This window comes from Silurus meridionalis, chromosome 25 (assembly GCF_014805685.1).
Source record: "Silurus meridionalis isolate SWU-2019-XX chromosome 25, ASM1480568v1, whole genome shotgun sequence".
NCBI lineage: Eukaryota > Metazoa > Chordata > Actinopteri > Siluriformes > Siluridae > Silurus > Silurus meridionalis.
Window position 1 is genome coordinate 13,835,926 of NC_060908.1, and position 27,697 is coordinate 13,863,622.

Here is a 27,697-nt window from a genome sequence, read left to right on the forward strand (position 1 = left end):
TTTATATTAGAAAAATGTTTTTATTTTTTTTTTTACATATACATGAATTGAAAATAGTCCATTGGAATTTGGAAGAAATGTGCCAGGAATTAAATTATTAGTCACAGCAAACAAGCAGAATTCATGAGGTGACGCAAGGCGCTCCATTTCCAACAGGATTTCCATAAATAAATAGATTCTGCTGTCTTTGATATGACTTCCAGTCGGAATAATGTGGGAGCGGCTCATGTTCGGGTTTTTTTTTGTGGCTTGCCCCAATTTATTTGGAAAGCTGTAATCAGTTTTGGTTAATGAAGCTGTCTGTATCTCCTGAAACACACCCATACTTCTGACAGCAACGTTCATCAGCAAAAAAACACATTCGGTGAAGTCTTTCGATGGACACTCACACACTGAATGAATAAATAGATGAAAAAAATATGTAGAACTGAATTTCCATTGTAAATCCCTCAACTTCTATGAAAACAGCTGACACTAATGTGTACCATTTCTTTTTTATATGGCAATGTAAATTTAATGTGAGTTTAAAAGTCCACAGTTGGTCTCTAAGTTCCAGTCTTGTACCATTAAATAGCTTTTAGAGTAACACTCGACCACTATAAAAAAAAAACCAAACTTTCCATTAATGCTTTTACCCGATTAATAGTTTTGTACACTTTTTTTTCCAACAAACTACAAAGGATCTTAAATGAACTGTGGAAGCACTGCAATATTGGTTTATAATAAACAAAATAATAGAACTTTATTGATCATAATCACCATAACAAGGCAATATCATTAGCCTGGCTTTTCTCCGAAACATCATTGGCATCAAACGAAAGTCCTTCCAGTCAGATATCAGTGTCGTAACGTTTCTCTCTCTTCCGAACAAAAAATAAAAATACAAATAAAAATAAAGCAGCAGCCATATCCCGACAAATGGGACAGGAAGAAAACTAAACGACACAAACAGGCAACATTGACAGGGACACCCTGGAGTTGTGTACATCCACTGCCTGGTTCACAACATAGACAAGACATTTTATGGCTTTCCAATCATCTTCTTGCGGATGAAAGCGACCTTGGTGTGTGTGTGTGACCAATGAAAATGTTTACAATAACTCAAAGTTCTCTGAGCAGAATCAGGCGTTACCGATGCACAGTGTTTGGACGTTATCGATATGGAGGTTCATGCTGATGTGGACTGGGCCTATAGAGCTGCTGTAACCGCACTGGTCTGATCGGCCAGCCTGGTAACTGTCCTATCACTCTGAGGCCTACAGGTTGCCCAGGACCCAAATGAGGGCCACCGTGCCCTGAAGCCTGCCGCTGTCCCGTGCACGAGTCCAGAGAAGACAAGCTAGAGGCAGGAGCTGAGGGCGTAGACAGGGGAACCAGGATGGCTGGCGTGAGGCCGTAACGCACCTGGAAGACTCGCGCCGACCCGTGGGAGGTAATGCCATTTGGCCGGAGATCCTTTGACCCCTCATCCTTTTTCTTCTGCTCTTCCTCCTCCTCCTCTGAGCGCCTGACCTGTTTCCCTTCAGCCCGCTTGAGTTCCTGGATCTTCTCAACCTGTGCTCGGCGGACGTGATATGTCTTCCTGAAGCTTTGGAAGGAGTCCAGGAAGCCCTCCAGCGAGACCTGGCCCTCCATGAATCTCTTCAGTAGCTCCTATGGAGGTCAAACAAACAACGATGAGAGACAGCATTCTTTGGCTAGTCTTGTTCGAGACGTTGCTTTCAGGTTATTTTCAGCACAATAACTCCAGTGTATAAAAAAAAAGGAATTCACTCAGATATTCAGAGGAAACAGATTTGTCGCTCGTGTGCTTGCTTCCTGTTTATCACACTTCAAGAGTTCCTGTATTAGACTCAGTACACAGTACACATGAGCCAGTAGAGTGATCAGGACATGTGATTTATTTAACCTGATATGATTCTGTTCTAGAGAGCAGGTGGTAGGCCCTTATCCAGCCCAGTATGGGGTAATTAAATTATTGATGGTAGCTGTGTCTTCTAGCTGCCTCACCCTTCCCTGATTTCCAGCCTGGTAAACACAATAAAGTCTGTGTCGAAGCACTGCTCATAGTGAGCCATAAATCAGTGGCTTTTGCCATCTGCTCAGATAAAGAGTCTCATTCATTTGGTGCTTGTTTGATCCAAACCAGCCATTCGATAAGGCCATTAGGGCCGTATCTAAAACCGGAAAGTAACATTACCATTTACATGAGGAAAGTTATTCCTATAGAGCTGCTTTCGGACCTCCTGTTTAAATGATGCACATTTTTTTATTTGGCTGATGTTTCTTGAATAGACGCATCTCAGACAGTGTTTATCAACAGCATCTAGACTGTTATGTGCTATCATTCATTATTTACATTTAATCCACTGGTAACATTTAAACTTAAGCAATTTGTTTTAAACACTAAAAATGCATGGATAGTAGGAAATAGGAAATAGGAACTGAATACATCTAGTCAGAGTCGAGTAATTACCACATTAATCCCAATGTCGCTGCATATAAAACAAAATCCAGCACACAATGAACGCTACTTTTTTATGTGTACATCCCAAGATCCTCCCAGCGTATCGTACCGCATATACATACGTCAATATACGCCGCTACGTTTGCCTGCTGCACGAAATGTTAAATGTTTTTACAATTTTGTCGTGTCGCTATCGTCATCGTAATTCGAGCCATCGTAAATCAGGGACTACCTGTAGCTATTTTATCCCACTTTGTCGAATTAACAAAAATAATGCCAACAGATGATCTGCAATGAACTCAATGCTGTTTCTCACCCGATCTGAACTCAAACACTGAATCGCAAAGTATGGATCTGAACACTGAGCGATCAGTAACTGATTTTAATAACAAATCCTTGCCTAAGGACATGTAGCTCGACTCATAAAAAAAAAATAATAATTCAAATATTTGATTACAATACGAATATTTGCTATGTCATCAATAGAATTCACTTATGCATATATACCGCATGAATCCGTGTATCTGTTTTATACAACGAGCATGTCGCAGCTGTCTGCTCCAACAGGAAAATCGATGGCTCTAATCCAGCAGGTAAATGGATAGGCCACTGAGACGTTTGCCTCCAACAAAAAATACGCTGCCCGCTCGTACCTGGCTGACAGCAACGCCAAGCACAAGGTGACTATCCATTTAGCCCGGCCATCGATCAGAGCAGAGCAGCTTAATGACTCGGAGTCTCAGGGCTGTCAGTCAGGCCTTGACAGTGGGCTAAAAAGCAGGATGTTTACTTATGGCCCTTTGATCGATCGTGTGCACGGAGCAGCCCGAGACCTGACTGTAAAAGTTGCATCTGCATATACTGAAGTCATTCTGCTCAACGGTTCTCTGTGGTTTGTGTTACTTTCACACGATCATGATCATGACCGATTTAAGTGACGCTCTAATGCTTTGTTAACTCAATGAGTTTCCTGTAATTTGTTCGCCGCCGCACCAGCAGGACGACAGCAGGGGTCATTTTCGTGCAGCTCAGCAAACGTGTGCATATCATCCTGTCCATGACTCAGTTATAGCGAATGTAATAGCATCAGGTTTATGGTAATGGGATATCCGACATTATCGCTGGACTGCTTTATTGTGATTATATGGAGGATTCCTAATGCGAGGATATTAAATATGAAATATAGTGTGGATTTTTGGAAAGTCAAACAGAATGAAAAAGAAAAAAAAAAAACCTGATGCATTTCTTATTGAATGTGAGTGTGTGCTCGTTACATTACAAGAATACAAGAATATCACAGTGAAGAAAGAGCGGCAGCTAGAAATGGATAAAAATAGCATGTTTGATTTTGTAGCTACACGTCGCATTTGCGGCAGGCCACAAACCGCCGAGCCGAACCTGGCTTGCTCATTAGGGATCTAAAGGTATGTCTGGATTTCTCTAAAGCTACTTCTTGGCAGTGTATATTGTTGAAGATGCTCTTCACAAACATTGAAACTGAAATGCACCTAAGTTTATTATTTAATTGGGACTGGTTCATGGTACGTCTAATGAAAATAAATACACAGCCATGTAAACCGATTCTGCAACCATCTCAGTAGTTGTTAAATCTATTAATGGCAAACCAACGTCATATGTCCATATGCTGCCGAATCTCCGTCCAAAATCGTGTCTTAAGATCAACTAGTCAACTAGCTAGCCTTCCTCATATTACGTATATATATGTATATGTATGATGATTAAGATTTTTGCCCTAAAGAAGAAGCTATATATATATATATATATATATATATATATATATATATATATATATATATATTAGTATATATATATAATATATACTAATGTTACTTTAACGTTATCTGTTGCAGTTATCAGTGCTGGAGATCATCAATAATTCAGCTAAATGAAGTAGGCTTTAAAATAGTCTAGTGGTTTTACTATAACATGCAGGTAGCTATTACTGTATTAAGTGTTTGACATCTGAATGGATTTACACTAAATATTGTGCAACATTTTTAGCATTTGGAGTCAGATGTAGCATGCAGGATGAGGTGCAGCACAAAATATGATTTCACATGCCAGAAGACATGTTTGAAACTATGCAAGGCGAACAAACTGCAGTTTAAAAGTTGCCCAATCTTGGAAAAACCACTGAGCTAACGTATTTACAGAGCAAATAGTCGGTTGGAGTGTCATCTTTCGTGGAACGGTCTGCTCAGTCACTGCACCTAAATTCTATTGAACTTCTCTGGGATGAACTGGATCACAAGAAAGAAATCTCCTAGTGACGAACACCTTCTGTGAGTTTTACAAAAGGCACGGATGAATTTCAGCCGAATGTTTGAAAAAACTGTCTGAATGCCAAGAAAGCAGTTATTCATGCTGAGGGAGAATTTTTTTATAAAAATAATGTGTAATATCTGTACACTTATATAAAACCTAAGACTGGGTGTTTCTCAAATTTCACAGGCACTGTGCAGTATGAAGATAATGGAGTAAAAAATGGAGTGAAGAAATAAGAGTTTGTTATGAAGTGTGAAATTCTGTTGGATGCAAAAGAATAACAAAATGAATGTTTCACGTGTCACACTTCTGCTAGATTTGAGGAACATTGCTGTAAATGTTCACCATTCGCAGTACGTGCTCTTGAACAAGGTGAAACAAGCGTGAAGCCCAATGGACAACAGCCATTGGTTACGCTTGGAAATGGAAACAATTTCACATATATCCTCGCAAATAATGTTTTTTTTTTTTTCTGAAAATCTCAGCCTGTCTTTCTGGCTCATCCTGAAAGCCTTAAACAATTCTCCCCTTATATTTTCTTCTTCTTCAGGGTTTACATTGACCACTAAAGTAGTCAAGAAGTCCAGATTACCTCAGATTGCTCCTCGGCATGTGCGACTTCCTCCTGTAGGAGGTTCTGAGCCGTCTGTGGGCTGTGCTTCTGCATGTAGGTCTCTGAAAGAGGACAAAAACATTTTATCTGTCATTACCACTGCAAGATCAATTTAAATTCAGCTCTGACAAACCCATTCGATCATATTGTTTTTGGTTGCTATGAGAGGAATACCACTAAAAGCGTGAACACAAAGGACAGGGGGGAAGACCAAACATTTCTTTTAAACCAGACCTGATGGTTAGCCTAACTGTGTACATGTGTATAGCTGTGTGCTTGTGCTGTTTGCTATCGGAGAGTGTCTTTGTAGGGGACAGAGAAAGCAATCACTTTCTGTTAGCTCATCTCTGCTAATAAGTACATGGCTGAGGGGGTGCATATGGGGGAGGGGCCAGTCCCATAGAGAGTGTTCTCATGAGGTTACTATAGCGACCAGCCATTTTAACATGCGATAACGTCCAAGTCCTCTGAGGGGGATGAGCAACGACAGTATGCGCTAGTAACTAAGGAGGGCGAGCGCAGGTCAGCACCATGACACCAACTGGCCTCCATTATGTTCCCTAATTTAAGCCAACTTGTTCAAAATGGAGTTTGGTCAGCAGTAATTTTACGGGTAATTTCACTCTTTTCTGGAGCTCCTGTGATTTTATTTCAGTTCGGATCGGCAGATCTATCCGTCTCCCCCCCCAAAAAATTCCATTTCGAAATATACAACGACTCGAGGGTGGGCTGATCATTTTACCCTCGTGTGGATTTGCGTCTGAGATTTTACAAGCAGATGTTGGCTCTTTTGTTGGGAAACATTTTTTTTCTTGTCTGCTGCTACATGCTGTAGGCTAGTCAGTCGTCTTTGTGGACATATACTTATGGCAATCAAGAAAATGATGAAGCTTAGGAACAGTCTCCTGTTAGAACCTGTGTCAATTCAAAGCCACCCCGGATACAGGAATTTTTCCTCACAAAAGAAAACATTTTGTCAACAGAGTAACCCTAAGACAATAACGCCTTCCAAATGGACTAATGTCTCATTCTCTGATTTAGAAAAAAATCTAATGCTGCAAAATGTGGAAACGAACACAAAAGCACAGCAAGCTTGAGATATTTAAACATCGTGCAACATTTAAAGACATGGTTCTTGTGCATTAGAAGAAAACTAATTTGGCTTGCTGGATTGTATTTATTGATAATGCCCTCATCTTTCCCCTGCCTGTATGTGCTTTGTGTACACAACCCAGCTTTACACAGTGTTTCTGTCCCCTGATTTCGCTGCCACAAAAATCGCACAATATAGTTGTCAGGAATGAGGCTCACATTGGACGCATATGTAGAGTTTGTTATAACACAAACAGCAAAAAATCCAAGGACAAATCTTCTATCGTAACAGAAAAAGACTGAACAGGGCAAAAACAAGATAAAACAAGAAAAACACAAAAGTAATCAATAAACATGAATCTTGAAAGGATAAAATGTGCAGAGATACGATGGTAAGACAAAATATACGAATGGGAAGGGCGTCACTGGAAATGGGGGTGTTGTGACTTTCGGCCTGAGGTATTAATAACATGACTGGTCATGTGGTGGACTTTGAAGATCATTAAAATGCTGGAAAATTGCATGTGATGCATTAAAGTCTGGGAACTGAAGTGCGTGATGTAAACGTGTGCCCACCATTGGCTGATTTACTGCCTTTGCAATCAACAAAGTACTTGCAGGTCAAGAAAAAAAACTAGGAGGATGGTCGAGGATGCCATAAAACTCAAGGGCCGGCTACAAATCTAATAGAGGCAATGGCAAAACAAATATTAACATGCTAATGAAAAGAAAAGTCTTCATTGCTTTGGAAGAATGTTTCTGTTTTATGGAAACCCGTTATTTGCTCCAGCCCAGATTGCAACGTTTGATGACGTAAGAAGAACTTTGTTTAGTCGCAAGCTAAGAAGATCTAGTATAATCATATAATCTGACAGTCTGTTGTAGAATTCAGCCCGAGATTTTATTGAGATCATCTCGTACAGTGAGACCAGTCATAATCGTAAAAAAAAAAAAAAAAAAGCATTGAATATTATTTCACGAACCGCCTGGGAGTGTTTCCAGCTTGCATGACCCATAAAGGAATTATGAATGAATGGCTTGGCACTTGCTTGACCTCACTAGCCAGATGTTAGAGTTGTAATGGAAGGTGACAAGCAAAGCGAAACATTCACTTGGGGAGCAGCTGTAGGTGACCTACATTCCTTCGGAGAACTTGCATAGTGGGCCCCTCGGGCTCCAGCACTTCACATGAACAGAGGGTGTGTTGGGGGTGGGTACTTTTTGAGCCAATAAAACCTAAAGACCTGTGGGAACTGAGACCCACAGTACAAGCCTGTCACAATGGGGTCAAGAACGGATCCTTTGAAATTCTTAACAAATAAACAAAATGAAGCAGCTGAGATTAAAAAATACAATCAATCAAAACGGTCTCAACATGTTCATTAAAAACACATAAATGATTGCCACAAAGTTGGTCAGGATATGAGCAAGAACCTATAGAAGTGAAAAGTTTGCTGGAATGCTATTGAATAATTGGGACTAATGAGATTATAGGGGGGGTCTGGAGGCATAAGAGGCTTCTGGAAGACAAAATTATAGGTCCCATGCTCTATTTGTAGCAAATACATGGTTCTTATGGTGTGCAAAAACAAAGCCTTCAATAGGAGGCTAAGAAGAAGGAAAAACCACCGGTGAAAACCACCATGAAGGATTCTTTTCCTTTTTATTTATAATTCTCTATTAGTTATCCACTCTCTGAAAGCATCTTTTCTCTGAGTTTTCATACTCTGCGACTTCATACTAACCACATCATTTACAATATTTACAGTTATATGCTCCCAAAGGGTTAGGTCGTTGTTTGAAAGCAGCTTGAGTTCCAGTAAGCACTAAATTAGCCCTTGAAAAGAATGATCAATCTAAATAGGCAGTGGAGTCTGATTGTATCTGACTGCAGGCCTTCATTTCAACTAAACGCGGACACACCTGATGGCTGCGATTTAAAGTAAAATTAGCTGCTTGACTAGGATGGAAATCTGAAATCTGAAACAGTATTCTTTGAGATTAATAATGGACCACAAATTTTGTGTTTGATTTTGTGTATGCAGGAAAAAAAATGGTTCGCTCTCTTCCTTTGCACACACATACACATAGACACGCACTCAACCCCACATAAATATACACACTTCCTGTCAAAACACCAGAGCAGTGGGTGTCCTCTTGTGGTTTTTGAAGATAAATACCACCGACTGTTTTGCTCACAAAAGAGGGATGGGGTGATTTTAGGCACCAGTTTGGACACTTATATGAGCTTGATTGGCCCAAACCCACTGCTCATGATCTTGCTTTCGCTCGCTTCCTGATAAGGGCTTTGAGCCGACATCTGTAGCTGGGCAATTTCTCTAGTTCAGCCTAATGAGAGCTTTACAGGAGCAGACTGAGGGGAGGCAAAGCACTCAAGGGCTCTCATACAGTGGTTGTTTGGGGTCAATTTTGCGAATGTTTCCTCTCATCCAAACACATAAATAAATGCAAGCTCATGAATGGACACGGAAACAGAAAAAAGCTCTGAGGGGATAAGGTGACTTACGGAGATATGCCTACTGGTTGCTACACTTTGTAATATATGTATTATCATTTACTAATAATTTATATACAAGTCTCATGTTAGCATGTTATCAGACTGGACAACGAAAGAAATGTCTCACCTGAAGACTTGCACTTGGTTAATGTTTTACATAATACACTTATTAACATTTGGTCTGACTTCACACAAAAAATAATAGCATTAATGTTAGCTAACTTCTTGGTAACATCTGGTACGATTAGCTTGGTTAATGGGCGCACACAATATCTTCGCTAGCTTGATAGTGCTTTGGTATCACTAACAAATACTTAGCCAGGATACTTCATTCACATAGCTACAGCAAAGCTGAAAATCCGAGTAACTAGCTAATGTTGCTAAATAAGTACCCCCATTCTGTGTGCTTGACCTCATGTAAACCTGTACCCTCGCTGCTAGGAATGATGAAATAATGGAATGTGTATTATTCCAGGGACCTGTGCAGTTGTGGAGATTTTTAAGGGATGAATTTCAAACATGTGAGAGATGCCGCATTATCCTACTGAGAGACTAAGCCAATGCGTGGGGTAGCTCAATAGCCCTAATCCAACTTTGATATCCACCTCTTTTAATTTAAAATAGAGAGGCAAAAAGCGGGGTATTTAAATCTCGTTAAATATAAAATCTGGGTCTGATTATGAGTTTGTGGCAAGAAGATAGCAAACATTTATCCCTGCACTCTGCAATGTAACGTTAATATACAGCCTTCCATTCCTCTGGCTTTGTCTGCAATATTATAATGTATAGTAAGCTAGAAAGAAAGTAGACTGACGTTAACTGTAATGTAATAGCCATTGTAACATCTGTTTGATGCCGGATGAACAATATACTCTGACAGGTTTTGTATTCCACCTTGGGCACTGTTCTGTGTTTTTGATTTTTCATTCTATTTGCTGTAATGAATACCAGCACAGATCACTAGCTATCAAATGACGCAATTTAGTGAATATTAAGGCTTTTTCTTGTAAATAAAACATTTCAATGTTTTTACTTTATATTTGACAGCATTTCTGAAGCCTAGTGTTAACCCGGGATTAGGATTTACACCAAAAATTGGGCTAATTTTTAAATATGATTGTAGGTCTGCAGGTTGAATGCTTTTGGGTTAGTTTGAGAACAATCACTAAGAGGTTGCTTTATAGCAAACAAATTAAAACGGGCTAATTAATTTCCACAAACACAAGGAAATGCAAGTGCAGAAATCGTATACACCACGTCTTTCTGTTGTAAGATATATTTCAACATTTGGAAGAAGGAATAGGGGATTATAGAGTGGGATGGTGGATTCTTAAAAAGTATGCCCCATGATGCCTTGTTTCTCATGTGCACACTGAGAATAATTTTTGTGGCTTGTTTCAGGTCTTTTCAGGTTAGAATTGTTTCCTGAGACCCAGCAAGCCTGAGGGATTTACAAAGCCATATTTGAATGTAAAAGATGTATACCCAACCATGTAGGAAGTTCAATAGGACAATAATGTGTGCATGACTTTCATATTTTAAAGTCATGGTCAATTGAGAACATCTGTACCCAGTTAATAATGCCAACATCATCCAGCTTTTGTTTTAAATAGCATTACATTCCCCAGTAAGGTTATTCCAAGGTTTTATTCTAAATATTATAATCCCTCAGACACTAAAACAGTGAAACCTCTATCCAGGCTACAGATTGATATATTGGATTTACTGGAGCTATTAAAGAGAATTTCATGCAGGATGATTTACATCTCCACCTTGTCCAAAAGGCCCCTTCACTTATTTTTACTTCACTTTATTTTACATGCTCTAGAGAGGAATGATGACTTGTCTGTCTATGAGCTGTCTTGCTTAAATGGTCAAAAAACAGGTTTCCCCAAGTCCCACAGCAGCAGGCCAAGCTGCTATGTAACATTACGAAACTATGACAACTACCTCTATTTTACGAGCAGAACAAATAGTTTAAAGCATACCAAAGCTGTCACTCTCCAGAGACAAATGTAGGCCAAGAATGTGCTATTGAAAACATCTGGCGGAGAAGCAGCAGAACAATGTTGTTGGGAGTTTTTTTGCGGAAGTTTATCTGTATGCTGGTGAAAGAGTCAGTGACTGTACTATTACTATAGAAAATCCCTGTAAAACACATCGAACAGACAGTTCAGACTCTGAAGCCTGAGACTGAACTAGTCTTCTAAGCTGTAATTCCCTCACAACATCACTGATGTCTGATCCTGATTATGCAAAGATGGATGAGCTATAAGACTTTTTTCTTAGTCATGCAAAGAAATCTAGTCATTTTCACCCCGTACTATCTCTCGTTCTGTCACGCTTTTCCTGTAGCCGTGGCAGAATGAGAATCAGATGTTCAGAGTTGGAGGAAGGATCTCTCTCCCACCCATCCTGCCCCAGGCTGCAGCTGGAGAAGCGGCTTCGCGTGTGCAACATGGTGACAGGAAGGTGAACATTCCACCCTTCTTCCATCACTGGCCAGCTGCTCCAAAGGGGAACGAAAGGAACAGAGGAAGACAGTGTTGACAGAACAGCACTTCTTGAGCTAAGGAGATGGCGATGGTGATATGGATGAGTGCAAAGTGACTCGCTATTCCTATACAATAGCGAACAAGTACTGCACAGTCAAGACCTTTGATAATCTTGCAAATCTTGCAAGGGGCTTGTTCTTTTGAACAGCACTGGAGGTAGTGGTCATAACAAAGGCCCTTTCAAATGGATCTGCCTTGCCATTTGCGTCTGTAGAATGGCAGGGAAGGGTCTGGGAAAATGTCAACAAATAATTCATATTTGCTTTGTTGAGCTGAGAGCTGGAATGTAGACTCCCCTCCTCAAATGGAGATGGAGAGGGTATTTAAGGAAGGAGGGTGAGAGGGGTTTAAGGATTTTGGTGGGCTGTTGCCGAGGTAGCTCTCTGGGGCTTCTTTATCCTTAATAAGAATTAATGTAGCCAGTGGGAAAATGAGTGCGTCCAGCAGCCTTGAATCATTCATAGACTGGGAGTGTAAACAGACCAAGCAGACGTTAGATAGGAAGGGTGAGACAGACTGAAAGAGAGGGAGCGGGAGATCTTCCTCTGAGGTCTCTGCAGGGCCGTTCTAATTACAGCCTTTTGTTTCCCAGCAAACACCAGTGCAGGCAAGCAGGGGCAGTCATCCTGTCCAAACACAATGTCCAGACCATTGCGGTTTAAACTCGCTCACTGTTCCGGTGGGTTCTGTTTCGTTTAAGTTGGCCCTTGTACTTTGCAATCGGGGTCACCTCGTTCACAATTTACCATCACATGCGCTATTGTTTTCATAAAATCTCCACAAGCTTAAACTTTTATTAACTGATAATAGCCAAGAGGTCTTTACAATCCAGAGAACAATAACGGGGCGTGAGAACTAGACAAGTGAGGAGGAATATTATTATAATATTTCTTTTATTCTGGTTGAAACGATTAAGAAAAAACAAAAACAAATGCAAACTACTCCCTTGATATCATGTGGCCCGGTTTGGGCAATGAAACCTGAGCACTTCAAGTAGGCCTGCTCTGGTTAACAGTGGTTATTCCTGGCCCCTGTTGAAAAGAGGTGTGGAAGCCAGGTGGGGACCTGATGACCTCCGCTCACCCTTCGGGAAAAAGTTACACTGTTCCACCCTGGACAGGGGGGGTGGGTTACAGTGGGGGGTCTGAAGAGTGAGCAGTTTTAGTGCTAAAGGATGTGTGGATGATCAATTCAGGAAGAGGTCACAATGCCAGCAAGCATCGCACAAACTAGGTGGCACCAGACCAATAGGTCATGTTATTATGAAACAAGTTCAACTGGCAACCATTAAATGCCACTCGCAAAAGCAGGTGCTGAGAGTGTCTGAATGCTATTCTTAACATGGGCTTTGTCAAATAATAAAAATAATGATCTGCTCATGGCAACTAACTGTGAAAATGTGTGCCAATCACATATTCCACAGACAAATACACCATCGCTAGTGAGGCCCAGTGAACAATTAGGTCATGCTTTCAATTGTTGTTAAAATTCACCTTGAGTTTATGAGTTACTAGAACAACACAACGGTTCTGGACTTAAATCCTTCGCATCAACTTACATACTAGACGCGATTTACTTACCAAGTCGGCTTTGTTTCTCTCTGTAGGAAGCCGCTAGCTTTGCGAGCTCCTCGTACTTAGCACCCAACTGAAGTTTCCCATTCTGGAGCCGGGGTCGGAATGCAAGGCTTTCTTCTGCAAGGCTTCTATTAGTCACTAGTAAGGTTTCCCTCTCCACCTGCAGCTCTTGAACCTGAACACAAATTCCAGGTTAAACCAAAAAGCCTATGAACAACATGCAATTTCATCTTGTTACATTTTTGTCACGGGGTTGAAACAAAGCATCATACATTCTTGAGACTAGACTCTAAGAAGCATTAAAAACAAAAAGAGGAAACACTAGAAACTGAAAAGTAGACAAGGAAAGGAAATAAGTGTTGGTGCCTAATTGAACGACCATCACATAAATATATCATTAAAATGACTCCTAAAGAATAATCTGATATCAATATTCATCCTGTTTCTAATTTGTCTCTGATACACACCTGCACACACATTATTGTCCAACTTGCTACAGTTCCTCACATGTGCACACAAGGCAGTATTCTAGGTCAGACCCCAGCAGAGAGGAAACGCTAGCAAGTATAGCCCTTAGTTATTTATGCGTATAAGCAGTGTGAAAGAAATTGAACCAATAGACGCAAAGTCACGGATGGGTCATGGGGAGAAAGTTCAACCTATTCATGGTAAAGAAAGCTTAAAAATAAGTAGACAAGTGTTCATGTGACTGCAGACCACCCATGAGCCTGTACAAGCCAGAGGCCTTTTTTCATACCAGTGTGGCTATCCACCTTGCTGGGTATTGGGCTTGAATTCCAGGTCAAGGCTACAGCCCTGCTCATGTTTCATAGGGCCAGAGCGAATGCTTTAAAGGGTTTGGCATGGAACCATATAGCTGTAAACTTCAAGTTATAAACCTAGCACTAGCCTCAGTTGAAAGCCTCTGTTTTGCTTAATTCATTTTTCAGGCATTTTGATTTATTTTTATCTGAAGCTTTAATTCAGGGAACTCGATGTTCCTCGTACGAGCAAGTCAAACGGCTGTGAGGGATCGTCAAGAAATGGGCGAAGCCTCCTAGATACCTCATTCAAAAACAAAAAGAACTTATTGCTGTTTGTGCAAATGAATGATTTCCAGATGAAAGACAATTTGGAATATTTAACTCACACAGGAAAAGCCTCGGCCCGAAGCTGTGGTGGAGACACTATTTAATGAACAACCGCCACAGTCTGCCATGACTCGCTCGCTGTAGACCTAATTATGAAACTCCTGCTTGTGCATGATGGGTTGCTTAACAGTTCAGGACATCATTTGGTAACTCTGCTCTCTGTGACACTGAGAAAGACCACTCGCTTGAGCTCTGTGAGGAATAAAGGAGACAAATCCAAACCTCCAAACCTCCAAACCAACGTCCTAATGGAAAGCATTTGTGAAGAAATCTCGAAAAACCACATTCTCTACACTGAGCGTAATTGTCCGTGCCATGAGTATGAGGTATGGGTCGTCCTGGAATTTTGTGGAATTTGTGTTTCTTTCCTCTGGTTTTTGCCAAAAATATTAAGATGATCCAGGAGGTGGCCTTAACTACTAGTTTCATATGCGTCAATATCGTAGGGCCGTACTGTACTCAGCAAAGCACATAAGAGTCTAATCTTCAGTTTGCTGGATGGATATGAAAATATTGCCCGTATTCTTATTCTTCAGTATAACTTCAAACAATGCTCTTCTATCCCCACTAGATCCATTTCCATCTCAGGATGCATTTTGCTAAAAGCAAACTGAAAGAGCCAAGAAGATGGTTTGGGTGCGAGTCATATTTGAGCTGACCTTAAAGAGTATTACTGAAGATTAGATAAAAAAAAAAAATCTCGCTTTTTTCCAGGGGTTATGTAAGGTTCCCTTTTTCTTTTTGTAACAACAGCTTTTTAATCGTAGCATGGGGACATTTATAAATTCCCTGCCTCGTAGCGCCCACAGTGCAATTCATCGCCGTGGCTAATTATAATTAATATTCTACGTTTTACTTCACACAACAGCAACTGTTTTTTTTTTTTCCCCTACACGGACTCTGTAAAACTTCAGAGCACTTAGGTAATCATTTTCTAATTAATGCAAATGCATGGCTTGAAATCAAACGCAGACACGGAATTACGCGGTGTTTTTCTCGGTCGCCGGGTGTTAACTGATTGAAAATTAAATGTTCGATTTCAGCATAACAAATGCTGCCTTTAGGAGAAAACCCACAGAGTGGAAATTACGGGTGCGAGATTGTGCTTGTGTGTCTGGAACAAGCTTTTTAAAGGCAAAAAGATTACGGCGGTGAAACCTATAATGCATTCCACTTTGTTTGCTTACAACTGACAAACGGAAAAAAAAACACGAATCCTTTGAGTCACCTTAGACAAAATAATCCGACAGATTGCATGTTTTGTTTTGGCTGGCGTCGCCGAAACAAAGAATGTTTTCAAATGTTTTTTTAGCAAATTGCTGTTGAATGCTCAAAGCTCTTCATTCATTGTCTGCAGGGATCTGGCTGAAAGATGATGATTGTGATCAGCATTCTGTGACAAGACAGTTCTACTTTGGAAGGAGTCTCCAATAACAGTACAAGGAGAAACTGGACGTTTTCTGACATAGGAAAGTCTTCAAGACTGACTTTCTGTTAACAAGACATTGGTCACAGTGTAACCAATCAGGCATAACATTATTACATTAAAACATTATGAGCAGTGAAGTGAATAACGCTGATGATCTCTTCATCATGGCACCTGCTAGCGGGGGAATATATGAGGCAGCAAGTAAAAATTTTGTCCTCAAAGTTGACGTGTTGGAAGCAGGAAAAATAGTTGAGCATAAGGAAAGCGAAATCGCAATGACTAAACGACTGGGTCGGAGCATCTCCAAAACTGCAGCTCTTGTGGGGGTGTTCCTGGTCTACAGTGGTCAGAATTTAACAAAAGTGGTCCAAGGAAGTTAATGCTGTTAATGCTCGTGGTCTTAATTTTATGCCTGATCAGTGGCCATAAAGTTATGCCTGGTCGGAGTATCTATAAATGGACAAAAAGTACGATCCATCATTCTTTAGTAGATAAACAAATTGTTAAACTGGCAAACTGGTGTGATCTAAAAAGAATAAAACACCTCCGACTAGGGGTGTGCGATATTGGCAAAGAAAATGATATCTCGATATTTCTTTGGATTTTATAGATAAGGATCATTAGATGATATTTTGCAAAGATAATATTATTCTTCACAGTTCACAGCAGTGACAGAAATTAATATTTTCCAAAAAAGTTTCAATTGATTCGAACCTTTTAATGGCCATTTTTTACCTGTGCATCGACTTTTGAGTCAAATTTTTAACATTTAATCAGTCAATTGAAATAAAAAGACAATTTGGCTCATACCAAGCAAATGAAATCAGTATTTTATAGTATTATAATATGAAATAAATGTATTAATATATTCAAATATATTTTGTAGTGATCTATATGTACACACCCCATATCCTGAATTTTGTGATAACTCTAAACGCATTTTAATACTGAATCGTGCATGCATGTATGCGTGCACTCTGTAGGTGTGTTTTGTTGGGGTTTCGCGATATTTTCAATAATGTCAAATTCGCATAACGTGGAAACAACAATTACGATATTATCATAGATGATATATATCTATCCTACACCCCTACTTCCGACCATGATGTTATAAAAACGTGCGTATGCGTCATGCCTGTTGGCATCACACCAAACCGTCGTTTAGTATTGTCCTTTAAAAGCGTGTTACAACGGGTGTCATACCATACCTTGCCTGTTCAACTTTAGCATGAGAAAAAAAATACGTGCAATTCTGTATGCAAGCTCATCATGAGCCGTTATTATTTTCAATATCTTTGGTGGAAAAGGCTGAAAAGACTTGCTCCCATGGAACCCCTTTCGGATTCCCTATCAATTTTAGAAACATTCGTACTCTACACTCTAGTGCTAAATAGCGGTATTTGCACGATGAGGATCAGCCAAAAAGATCTCGAGATCTCTTTCAGACAATTGAGATGACAAAATGACAAATGGATTGGCTAATAAATCTGTTTCCAGGGGGAGAAAAATAAAAATGTTAGCTTTCGATGAGGTCGAGCTACAGTATTGTGTGCTGTAAATCTGATCCGCCTCGAACGCTTCTATGTGGCCGATATCACAGCACGTCCATTATGACTGCGGAGAAATCATTATTCACGCCAAATACTTAAGGTAATGAAAGCAGATCGTACACTTTCATAGTTTCCACTGCATTCTAGTAGATTTAGTTGTTAGTGTAAGTGCATGTTTTTCTTCATTCTTCTTTTTTAAAATTGTGGTTAATATTACTGTGGTTGTGACTTTTTCCTTTATTTTCTTTCACATGTGCTGCCTAAAATAAAACTATCCATCACTTGAAGCCTAGCACTTATGGCTGTAATACGAAACTAATGAATATTCATTGGTTTAGTAAAAGAGAGCATGCTTTCGTAAGCTTGATTGTGTATGGTATAGCAGATGATGCATTCAGGTTTTAATTACATCTCATACCGGACTAATGAATATTCAGGATTTTTTTTTTGGTCGAAAATGATGAAAAGTTTTAAGCGTTGAGTCCAAAGCCTTTGAATTCATCTCAGACTCGCTTGGTAATTGGTGCCGTTTCCAGACGAACGTAATTAATTCTGCTTCAGATACTTTTCAAAGGTATTCACCGGTTTCAACTGTTTTTTTTTTTTTGCAAAGGCAAAATTATTTTTACCTACCAGACAGGAATTATTTGCTGAATTTGTCTGAAATATAAATCTGAATAAGTCATGATTAGTAAAGGATGTGGTTTTACATGGCCATGCCATTACCAGGAGAAAAAAAAAACTTGCATACCCTCTGCAAACGGTGTTTCTAGCACTTAAACATCTTCCGTTCGTTTGCTACCTTCTATGGCGCTATTCCTGAGCGTTCAATACGTCGACCTGATGACTTTGCACCATGTGCACTCATCCAGGGTCCATAACCCTATAAGCGTCATCCGTTTTTCTGCTTTGAATTTTTTGCTATTTCTCAGCCCGTTCGAAGCCGATCTTAGAAGACAAGATTGCAGAGTCAACCGCGGCTGGATTTTGGAGCCTCTGGAATCCCGAGCATTTGGCCCCGCACTATTAGACATAATTGGCTTAGATTTAACATTGGGTTTATTTCTTTCACTGCTTCCTCTCTTGCTGTGACTGTGACAATCCCAGCAAAGCAAAGCACAGAATGCAGTCTGAACAACTCCCAGTGTTTCCCCTAAACAGGAATCAACATGAAGTATCCATTTCCTTTAGCACATGCCATGATTCCTGTTTATTCACTTAATGGATACAAAGTCTCCATGGGCCTTGTGGTATAAATTGATATAGTGTCCAGTAAAACTGTTTACCATGGAAGATTGGTCAAAATATTTATTACTGCGTGCCCTGTTTATTATTTAATGACTCATTTGGTTAAAAATTCTCTTAGTAAACCTTCACCAGCTGTGAGAAAAATGCGGTTGCATCCTTCAAACACTGCAAAGCCGGGCTCTTTGGGTGTTACAGCAAACTACATAGACCAAACAGTCTGGAAACACACTTTGAAGTCATGCTCTTGGGTGGCAGTCGGATAAGAAAGTCGACATCCTTTTGAGATGGATGGTGGTGAGAGGGGTTTGTTTCGTTCGATTGTGTCTTTAGATTCAAATGTCACACCTTAAAGTGTTTTATATGCGTTTATATGCGTTTAGTCTGAAGAGCTTGACTTCGGGAACGACCCTACTTGACAAATCAGACAGCAACTGAGCAATGGCTTTAAGCATTCAGTCTTTGTATTAAAATCCAGTTTTCCTGATTTCCATGGATTAAATTCGGCTGAGCCAGTAGTAAAGCAATCACACGTACGTAAATGGTGTAAACAAGACAGACCTACTTTAGATAACCTGATATATGTGACAATAGAGATGTACATAATAGAAAAGATGACTTTTGTTGTTAATTCAAAGAAGGATGTGTTTCTGAGAAAATGGAGAAAAAAGGTTGAATATGTAGCAGAAAAAGACCTGATTATGTTGCCATAAGTAAATAGAATTACTACACATTACGGTAGTGTAAATTGCTTTGTTTTGCTAAATTATGTACTGTAATGTGTTCAATTATTAACAAATTACAGTATACTACCCCGTACTGATCACCATTCTTTAAGACTCCTGGGCAGGCTAAGCCATGTCTCGACTTCTGATATTTTCAAGTTCTGATGACTCATCGTAACTCGGGGATTACCTATATATATTTTCTATTATATATATTATAGCTCTTTCGACAGTATTGTTGAGTCAACTGTATGCTGAGTTATTTTTAGAGGACAGTTAATCCATACTGCAATACAAGCTGCACATTGACTCTTAAATATATATTCATTTTTTTTTCATTTCATGTAGTACTGTCTGTTGAGAACATATATTAAAAAGTATATATATATTATATATATATATAAATACACACAATGGTTCAACTTACAATTTTTCCGGTCTCGCAATAGCAATACGAAAATTTTTTATTTTATATATAAATCAGCATGAAGCAGGAAAAGCTTTTACAGTCGTAGCACCATCTTCGACTTACGGATATTTTTGACTTACAATCGTGTCACAGAGTACGTATATATATATATATATATATATATATATATATATATATATATATATATATATATATATATATAAAATAAATAAAACAAAAGAAACCGTCTCTAACTGGCTACTTTTCCAGTAAACCTGTCATACAGGTAACAGTTACATAGGCTATTGTCCCAGAGTCTCCTTATAAAAAATGTTACAATAAAGGAAATCTCCACCCTTTAATACATTGTACTTTCAATGAAACATTTTTACTGTAAATATGATCGTACAGAAGGCAGCCAGGAAATTATCAGGTTTTCCATGTTAGCTTCTAAGAAACTGAAGAACAAGGGCTTATTTCCTCTTGCACTTTTGGTTTGCAGTCATATTAATAAAAAAATCTAATGTTGTCATTGAGTCATCAATTCAAAGTTCCAGGAAATGCAGCTATATGACACGGGGTTATGAGAGAGACTTGGGTCAGTTAGTTATCAAACTACAAAATAACCAGTGTGATGACGTCGATGCAGGGCTTGGAATGAAATTCAAAGATGATCTATTAGAACAGAGGTGAAAGAGCTGGACAGATAAAATTGCCGAAGCACTTCCGGATCGGTCTCCATACGAACCTAGATTACTATCGGCGGGTGAACCGGTATCATGGCTAATGTTTCCAGACAAATCGAATAAAAGGAAATCAACGCAAGAATTTCTTAACAAAATACAAGTCACCATTAACAATGAATCTGTAAGGTATTTAGGGTGCATTTGTCCTTCAAGGATACTGAACCCCTTCCAAATCCCGCCCCCTGTTTTGAATTTAGACTACATTTTGTCGTTCTGCAACATTTGTGTAACACTTTCATCATCAGCCCGAGCACCAGAGGCAGCTGGTTACCATTGTCGCCTGGCAATGAGGTTTGTAGATAAAACGGAAAAAAGCTCTGCGTTCTGCTCCCTGGCAATGCTTTTTTATGTTTTACTGTCAAAATGCCAGAAAGACAGCATGGACGACAATGGCACACATCGAGTTTTTTGGAAGATGTGAGCTGTGAGAGAACAGAAACGTTTTAAAGAAGACAGCTTTGACAGCTATATTGGTCAATTTACTTTTTTTAGGATAACGTTTTTCTGCACTTTTATTTTAAATAATAATTTTAATTTCTAGTTTCCTGTGATTGACCAGTCTACCATTTGGGTCAAATGGTAACTTTTGCAACAGTTGAACAAAATATAGGTCATAAGTATCTGATTAGTCCAGACTGTTTTCATAGAGCAGTCTACTCAAATAAAATCCTACTGTTTTAATACTGTACCACAGTTTACAAGAACCAGACTGCAGAACATAGTTTTCAAGTTTCCAGTTTCGCTTCCTTTTTATTTCAAGGGCTTCTGTTGTTAGTCAGTTTCCCTGGTCCGAACTGGTGAGCTTTCTAATGTTTTTGATCTGGTCTTTTTTGTTTCATGGTGAACAAATTTAGGCCTAAAGATAAATGATGGCGCTTGTGAAAAGGCTTGTGCAAGGCAGGTAGAATCGAATCATATCAACATGGCAATCGACCTGCACTAGGACTTGGTCAGAAGCAACTTAAGACCTCTTCCTGCAAATAGTTTTTTGCTGACTTTGTTCTCAAGGTTGATAGCTGTACAACAGGCTTCAATTCAAACAGCCCAAAGCATCCTAAACAAGCTTTCACACCAGCCAAAAAAACTCATCTTGAAGGTCAACGAGATCTGTGAATACTGACAAGACTTCGGAAGGTGCTTTGATAGGAAAATGTATTGTGGTTTCAAGTGAAGATCTGCAAAACAGATTATATTTTTAATATCAGCAAGACTTTTATTTCTCTTTTATATCACAAGAATCAACTCCATTTTTTTATTTCTCTCATTTTTGAGTTATAAGGCAATTAAAATGTGACTGGCCATTTTGTAGAGAAACCGAAAAACACGTCCATCCTGAAGAAGTTGAAGAAATACCACAGATTTTACAGCTTTTTCTCTGAATGGCACTTGAGACTCTTTCCACAGCAAATCAATGCATATTCAGACTCATGCAACAAATAAACCAATAATGTGCATTACAGCTGCTATTACTATCCAATCTGCAACTTTTCAACCAATCAGATTGCAGGATATAACATCGCTGTACATGGACCTGACGACCCCAATAACTAAATAAAAATAAATAATTTAAAAAATGGCGCTTGATTTCCGGCAGCAGAGTCTTTTTCAATAAACCTGGTGTCTGCACTACCTGGAGACAAACCTGCGGTACAATTCATCAACGCATTTTGGTGCAGACGCAGCACACCCTACTTTATTACAACCGTAAACGTCTGGTCGAGGAAACGAACGTCGGTGTATAAATGCGGTCTGCAAGTGAAATATCACTTTCAAGGGGTTTGAGAAGGAAATGGCACATTAAACACAAGCAATATTTGTAAAATGTCAGCTTTGCCATGACTAGCTGACCTTAGAGCAGCTAAGGAGCACATTTTAAAGTCACGCATAGACCGAACTGCTAAGTGTATTTAGCTTCAACAGCCAGACTTCAGTTTTCTATTCAAAGATATGAACTATAATACATTAAGGTAAGCTTTATACAATTATATGAATATGTTTGTGGATACCTGACCCTAAGATTAATACATGTTATAAAAACTTCCACTCTTCTGGGAAGATGTTCCAACAGATTTGTGGAGACAAGGGTGTTAGTAAAGTCATGTACTGTTGTAAGTGATGTGAGGAGGCCTGGGGTGCTGTCAGCATTCCAAGTCATCCCAAAGGTGTCCAATACTGTTGAAGCATTATAACAGGAAACCTTTTTACTCCAACCTATCCAAACCTTCATACAGCTGGGTTTCTGCACAGGGGCATTGTCATGCTGGAAGGTTTGGGTCTCTTAGTTCAAGCGAAGGTAACATTTCATGCTGATGTATCCAAAGGCATCTGTGTGCCTCCAGATTTGTGCTACAAGTTTGGGGAAGAACCACCAATAGCTTCAGGTACTTGTGTCCCTATAGTATCTCATTCAATTGAAATATTGCTAGTAAAACTAGCTCGATAGCCACACCTGATTTAACTAGCATCTCAGATCGATCTACGAGCTCCAGAAAGCTCTAAATAAACACTTTCTAACACAATTTGAAATCGTTGTAAGCCTTATGATCAGTAAAAAAAAGCCTGAAAAACTGTACCTCTAATAGCACACACCGAGTGTGTCATGATTTAGCGTACAATTAGCTATCGATGACGCTCTATCATCTAAAACAATCAATGAACCAAAAGCGTCTTAAATATAAATCCAAAAATGTGAACCGGGTAAAATGAGGTCTATCGAGAGTTTACAGAAAGATAAATATACGCAAACTCGGCAATACTGTGATTGCGATCTATTATGTATGACACATTTTTGCACTGTGGACATAAATGTTACCACACGCCAAAAAATAAAAAATCTGTCACTTCAGCTGTTGCATGTGCACTAGAAATGCAGAATGTCCTACGTTAGACAAAACAGAAGGCAACTCATTCTTCCTATATATTCTTATAAGAGCAGCAAGAACGGCGTCCATGTCGGTTGGCAATGCGCACCACAAGCACTTGAAATCACGCCAAACGTATAAATTACAAGTCGTAAACGGGACTTTTTACCAGGAGCACATGGACGAAGCGCCGCACGGGTCGTCGGGGGCCGAATTCCTCGGGACTCTGTTAAGATTCTAAAGTGTGCGCTTTATTTGCTTCGTGAGCAAACGAGAAAACAGGCTCTCATTCAACTCAGCTACTCGAAGCAGACAGGAGCTTTGCATGCTCTAACAATGTTTCAGGACAACAATGCGAGGTAATGTTCAAGGTAAAGTAAAACCCGCTCAGGCAAAGACCCCCGTCCGTCTCACCGAGCAGGCTCTGAGCAGGGTTGCCCTTGGAGACCTTCGGAGAATTTAGGCTTTGCGTCGCGACTCGGCTCCCGCATCATGCATCACTCGCCCACAATGAGGCTCGAGCGCCAAAGCCGAGGTCACGTGACCCACCCTGGCCTCCTCCCACTGGACTTTCAGCAGTGCAGTCAGCGAACATTCACATGCAGGAAACGCAGCTTTCGAAAGATCCTTCACAAAGCTTTGAATATGCTGCGAAATGATTTAGTGTTTTGGAGACCGCCAATGAGAGACTGCACGCTCTTCGTTTTGAATTATAGGCCATCGATGGTTTGCGGAAATTACGGCCACAACTGCGGGTTCTGGGCTGCTCTCTGACGATTATTATGCTATTATTAAAATACGTGCAGCGCTACGGTTACGATCAGTTCCAGGATCCTTCGAGTCAGAGAGCATCTCTGAGATATAAATCAAGGGAGCGGTAGCTTAGTGGTTAAGGTGCTGGGCTACTGATCGGAAGGTTGGGGGTTGCCACTCTTGGGCCCTTGAACAAGGCTCTTAATGCTCTGTGCTCCAGAGGGGCTGTATCATGATTGACCCTGTGCCCTGACCCCAAGGTTCTGAACAAGCTGGGATATGCAAAGAAAACGATTTCACTGTGCTGTAAATAATGGCTATTCTTCTAGTTGGGGTGACAACTGGGAAGTCAAGGTTCCATTTATTAGTGATAATGCAAATAAGTAGACCAAATAGTGCTGGGAACAGCTTTAGGTCGGGAAACGACATCATTTGGATAGTGTAGATTTGTTCAAGTTATCGTTAAAGATTGCTATGTGCTAGTCTTATTTACGATACGTATAAAATGACCATCTGTTTATTGTTTACACTCTGTGGAGCCCAAAAAAGACAGATTTCTTGTTTTTTTCCTACCTTGTTTTAAAGACATTTTCCTGTCAGTGTCACCACAGGTATTGGTTCTTAATAAGGCTAAACAACTGAAATCATACACGTGTTGCAAGAAATTTGAACAAAAACTTTTTGAAAGTATATGTACAAGATGCAGGTGTTTTTTTTTTTACCTGGATTAACTTTTTTATGCATTTCTACATTGAAATACACAATTTTAACATTAGCGTATCGTTCGTTTTTGATAAATCATCCCATTTCTCTACAATTTCGAGCAGCCCTACTTCTTCTGCAGGCTGTAAAATAACGCTGACCTCGTGTCTACTGTGAGCGGCTACAGTGTAGTGTTATGTAAAGTGTTGTCCACTTTTCTAAACAATTAAAATGTTAATGATGTTCATGTCATCCTGAATAGGAAATGATTTCGTTTACAAAAAATATCGAATTGAACTCATTGGATGGTTGTGTCCGACTAAGCTGTAGGTACTCCAAGAACTAGCGTCACTTGTAACCACTTAAAAATAATTTATTTCTTCACATGTTATACAGTTCCCCTGGAGCACAGAGAGTTAAGGGCCTTGCTCAAGGGCCCAAAAGTCACAGTTTAGCTACACTATCCCCTACCACATTCATCTCCAAAGGCAAATAGACTGGATGTTTTGTTAGACGTCGGCGGACATAAAATGAAAGCGATACGATGAGAACACAAAGAGGACATGATAAGGACATGATGAGGACATGATGAGGACATGATGAGATGTGCTGCTCCATCTGTTTGTCAAAAACCAACTTCAGCGCACAATCATTTCGGGAACAAACTCGAAACACTTCCACATTAGGATCTGGGAATTCAATGGTTGTGACGTCAGAACATTCTGACGTAATAAAACCGATGTCAATCAGAGCAGATGTTTTTTGGGGGGTTTTTTTGGAACTGCATTGGAAAATCTGCGTCTTCGAGCGGTAATAGGGATGCCAACCACGCCGCAGAGAGAGAGAGAGAGAGAGAGAGAGAGAGAGAGAGAGAGACACGTCGTAAATCCGACCACTTGGTGAGTCGGGAAGAATGCGGGTTTTGGACGCCGGTAGCGCAAAATCTGCCTGTCAAACATCTGGATGGTCATGGAAAGAAAGAAAGAAAGAAAGAAAGAAAGAAAGAAAGAAAGAAAGAAAGAAAGAAAGAAAGATTAAGAAATTAATAAAAGCATGAATGAAAATGACCGAGAAATAGATAGATATAGAGGAGGGAAAGAAAGAAAGAAATAAAGAAAGCAAAGGCGCGCGCACCAGGGCAGCGCTCACGCCGTAGGATCATCTCACCTTCTCGCTGAGGCGCACGATCTTGTCCATTTTCCCTTCATCTTGAAGGAGCTCCCGTAGTTCACTAGTGTTCAGGACCCTGTACCCATCCGGGCAAGAGTTCACTTCCCTCTTTTGGGACATTGTAGCCCCCGTTTAGAAAAAAAAAGAAAGAAAAAGGGGGAGAAGAAAAAAAAGAATTAGACGTCTCTGGTCGGCATTTCGCTCGTGCAATGCGCAGAGTGTAACCGAGCTGCGCTGCAGGAGCACAGTGCACGGAGAACCGACCGGAGAGCAGGCGGAGGAGGTCTCATCGGTATGAAGGCACACCACTGTTTAGAGACAATGCAATAGGATATCACACGTTTGCACTGGTGCTGCAAGATATGAGGCCACAAGGGGGCGTCCAATGCCTGGCATCTTCTTGGTAACACGCCTAAGCAGCACCAGTGCTCGAATTAAGGGGGGGGACCCCACATAAAGCATTAGGGACCCCCCCATGCCAAGTAAAAAATGGCTTAGGGGGTTCCTCATGATTATTTTAGTAAAATATATATGCATTACAAAACAACTGGGGACCCCACATAAGACCCCACTAGATCATCTTATGCTTTATTAGAGCTTTAGGAGAGCTTTATGAGATCACCTGTAGATCACCTGTAGCTCTGTACAATATGTCAGCCCACATCTAACTCATCCTTCAATAAAAAAAGTGCTCAGAGGTTGCCATGATTGGCATGGAGGAGTTGGAGTCAAATCTAAAATACACTAATTTAATGCTCCTGGTTGCACAACTATAGCTGACTATAAAGAATATTTCTCATAATCACACACTCCTTCTTTCCTGTGTTTTAATGTTTTATTGGTTTATAATCACACTCTCGGTGTTACCCAGCTGAGGATGGGTTTAGATTTGCTCATCAGGGATAAACACACAATAGCTTACTTATTTAAATTATTTGTTATATAATTAGTACATTCTGTAAAGCTGCTTTAAGACAATATCCATTGTGAATTTGTCTACTAATGTGTACTCACTAAATGCACATGTATATACATTTATAAATATACATATTCAGTATTGTGCTGATGTGTATATTTTTTTTATTATTAAATTTTTTATTTGCATAAGTCACCTTTTTGCAGTCGTTTTCTTCTTCTTCTGCAAAACAGAAATGCACTTAAATAAATAATACTTTATTATTTGTGTACCTGTTTTCATTCTATTTTTGTGCCAAGAACAGAAATGCAGGCAAAGCAAACAAACAAAATTATTAATTAATAAGTCATTATTTAAAGTATTTTCTTTTTTTTTTATTATTTGGTTTGTTCTTTTGTTGTTGCTGTTACTGCTGTGGTGGTTGTTGTTGATTTAAGATCCTTGAGGTTTTTAGGTAAAATGGATATTTACTTACATTTAAACCCGAAATCTTTTAAATCTAGGACTTACAGAAAACAGAAATTACCCACCCACCCATCTACCTTCACAACTACTTAACTACTCATCTACTTTACTACAGCACCTTTCTTCCCACTACCTACTCACTCAGCTACTAGTTCTTTTGTTAATTGTACTTTTTTTTATCTTTACTGCACCAACCACCAATGGGCGGTTCACTGTTCAAAAAATAAATATGTAAATAAAAATACAAACAACTATTTACATCTACGTGCAAAACTACTTATCTGCACACCTACCTATTTACACGCCTGCCTGCCTGCCTCTTAAAATACTTACAGTGCTGTGAAAAAGTATTTGCCTGACCCTGAATTTCTTTTGCATATTTGTCACAGTTAAATAATTAGATGATTAAACTAAATTTTCATATTACACATAGATAACCAGGGTAAATACAATATGCAGTTTTTAAA

General features: G+C 39.6%; 1 protein-coding gene across 1 annotated transcript; it reads right to left on the minus strand.

The window, feature by feature from the left end:
• On the minus strand, positions 1-26,485 carry vps37d (VPS37D subunit of ESCRT-I). The gene is made up of 4 exons (XM_046839708.1): positions 25,847-26,485; positions 13,112-13,283; positions 5,346-5,428; positions 1-1,653 (listed from the first exon to the last, which is right to left on the minus strand). The coding sequence occupies exons 1-4, from the start codon at positions 25,967-25,969 to the stop codon at positions 1,153-1,155; spliced, it is 879 nt and encodes a 292-aa protein (XP_046695664.1). The 5' UTR covers positions 25,970-26,485; the 3' UTR covers positions 1-1,152.
• Positions 26,486-27,697: the final 1,212 nt, after the last annotated feature.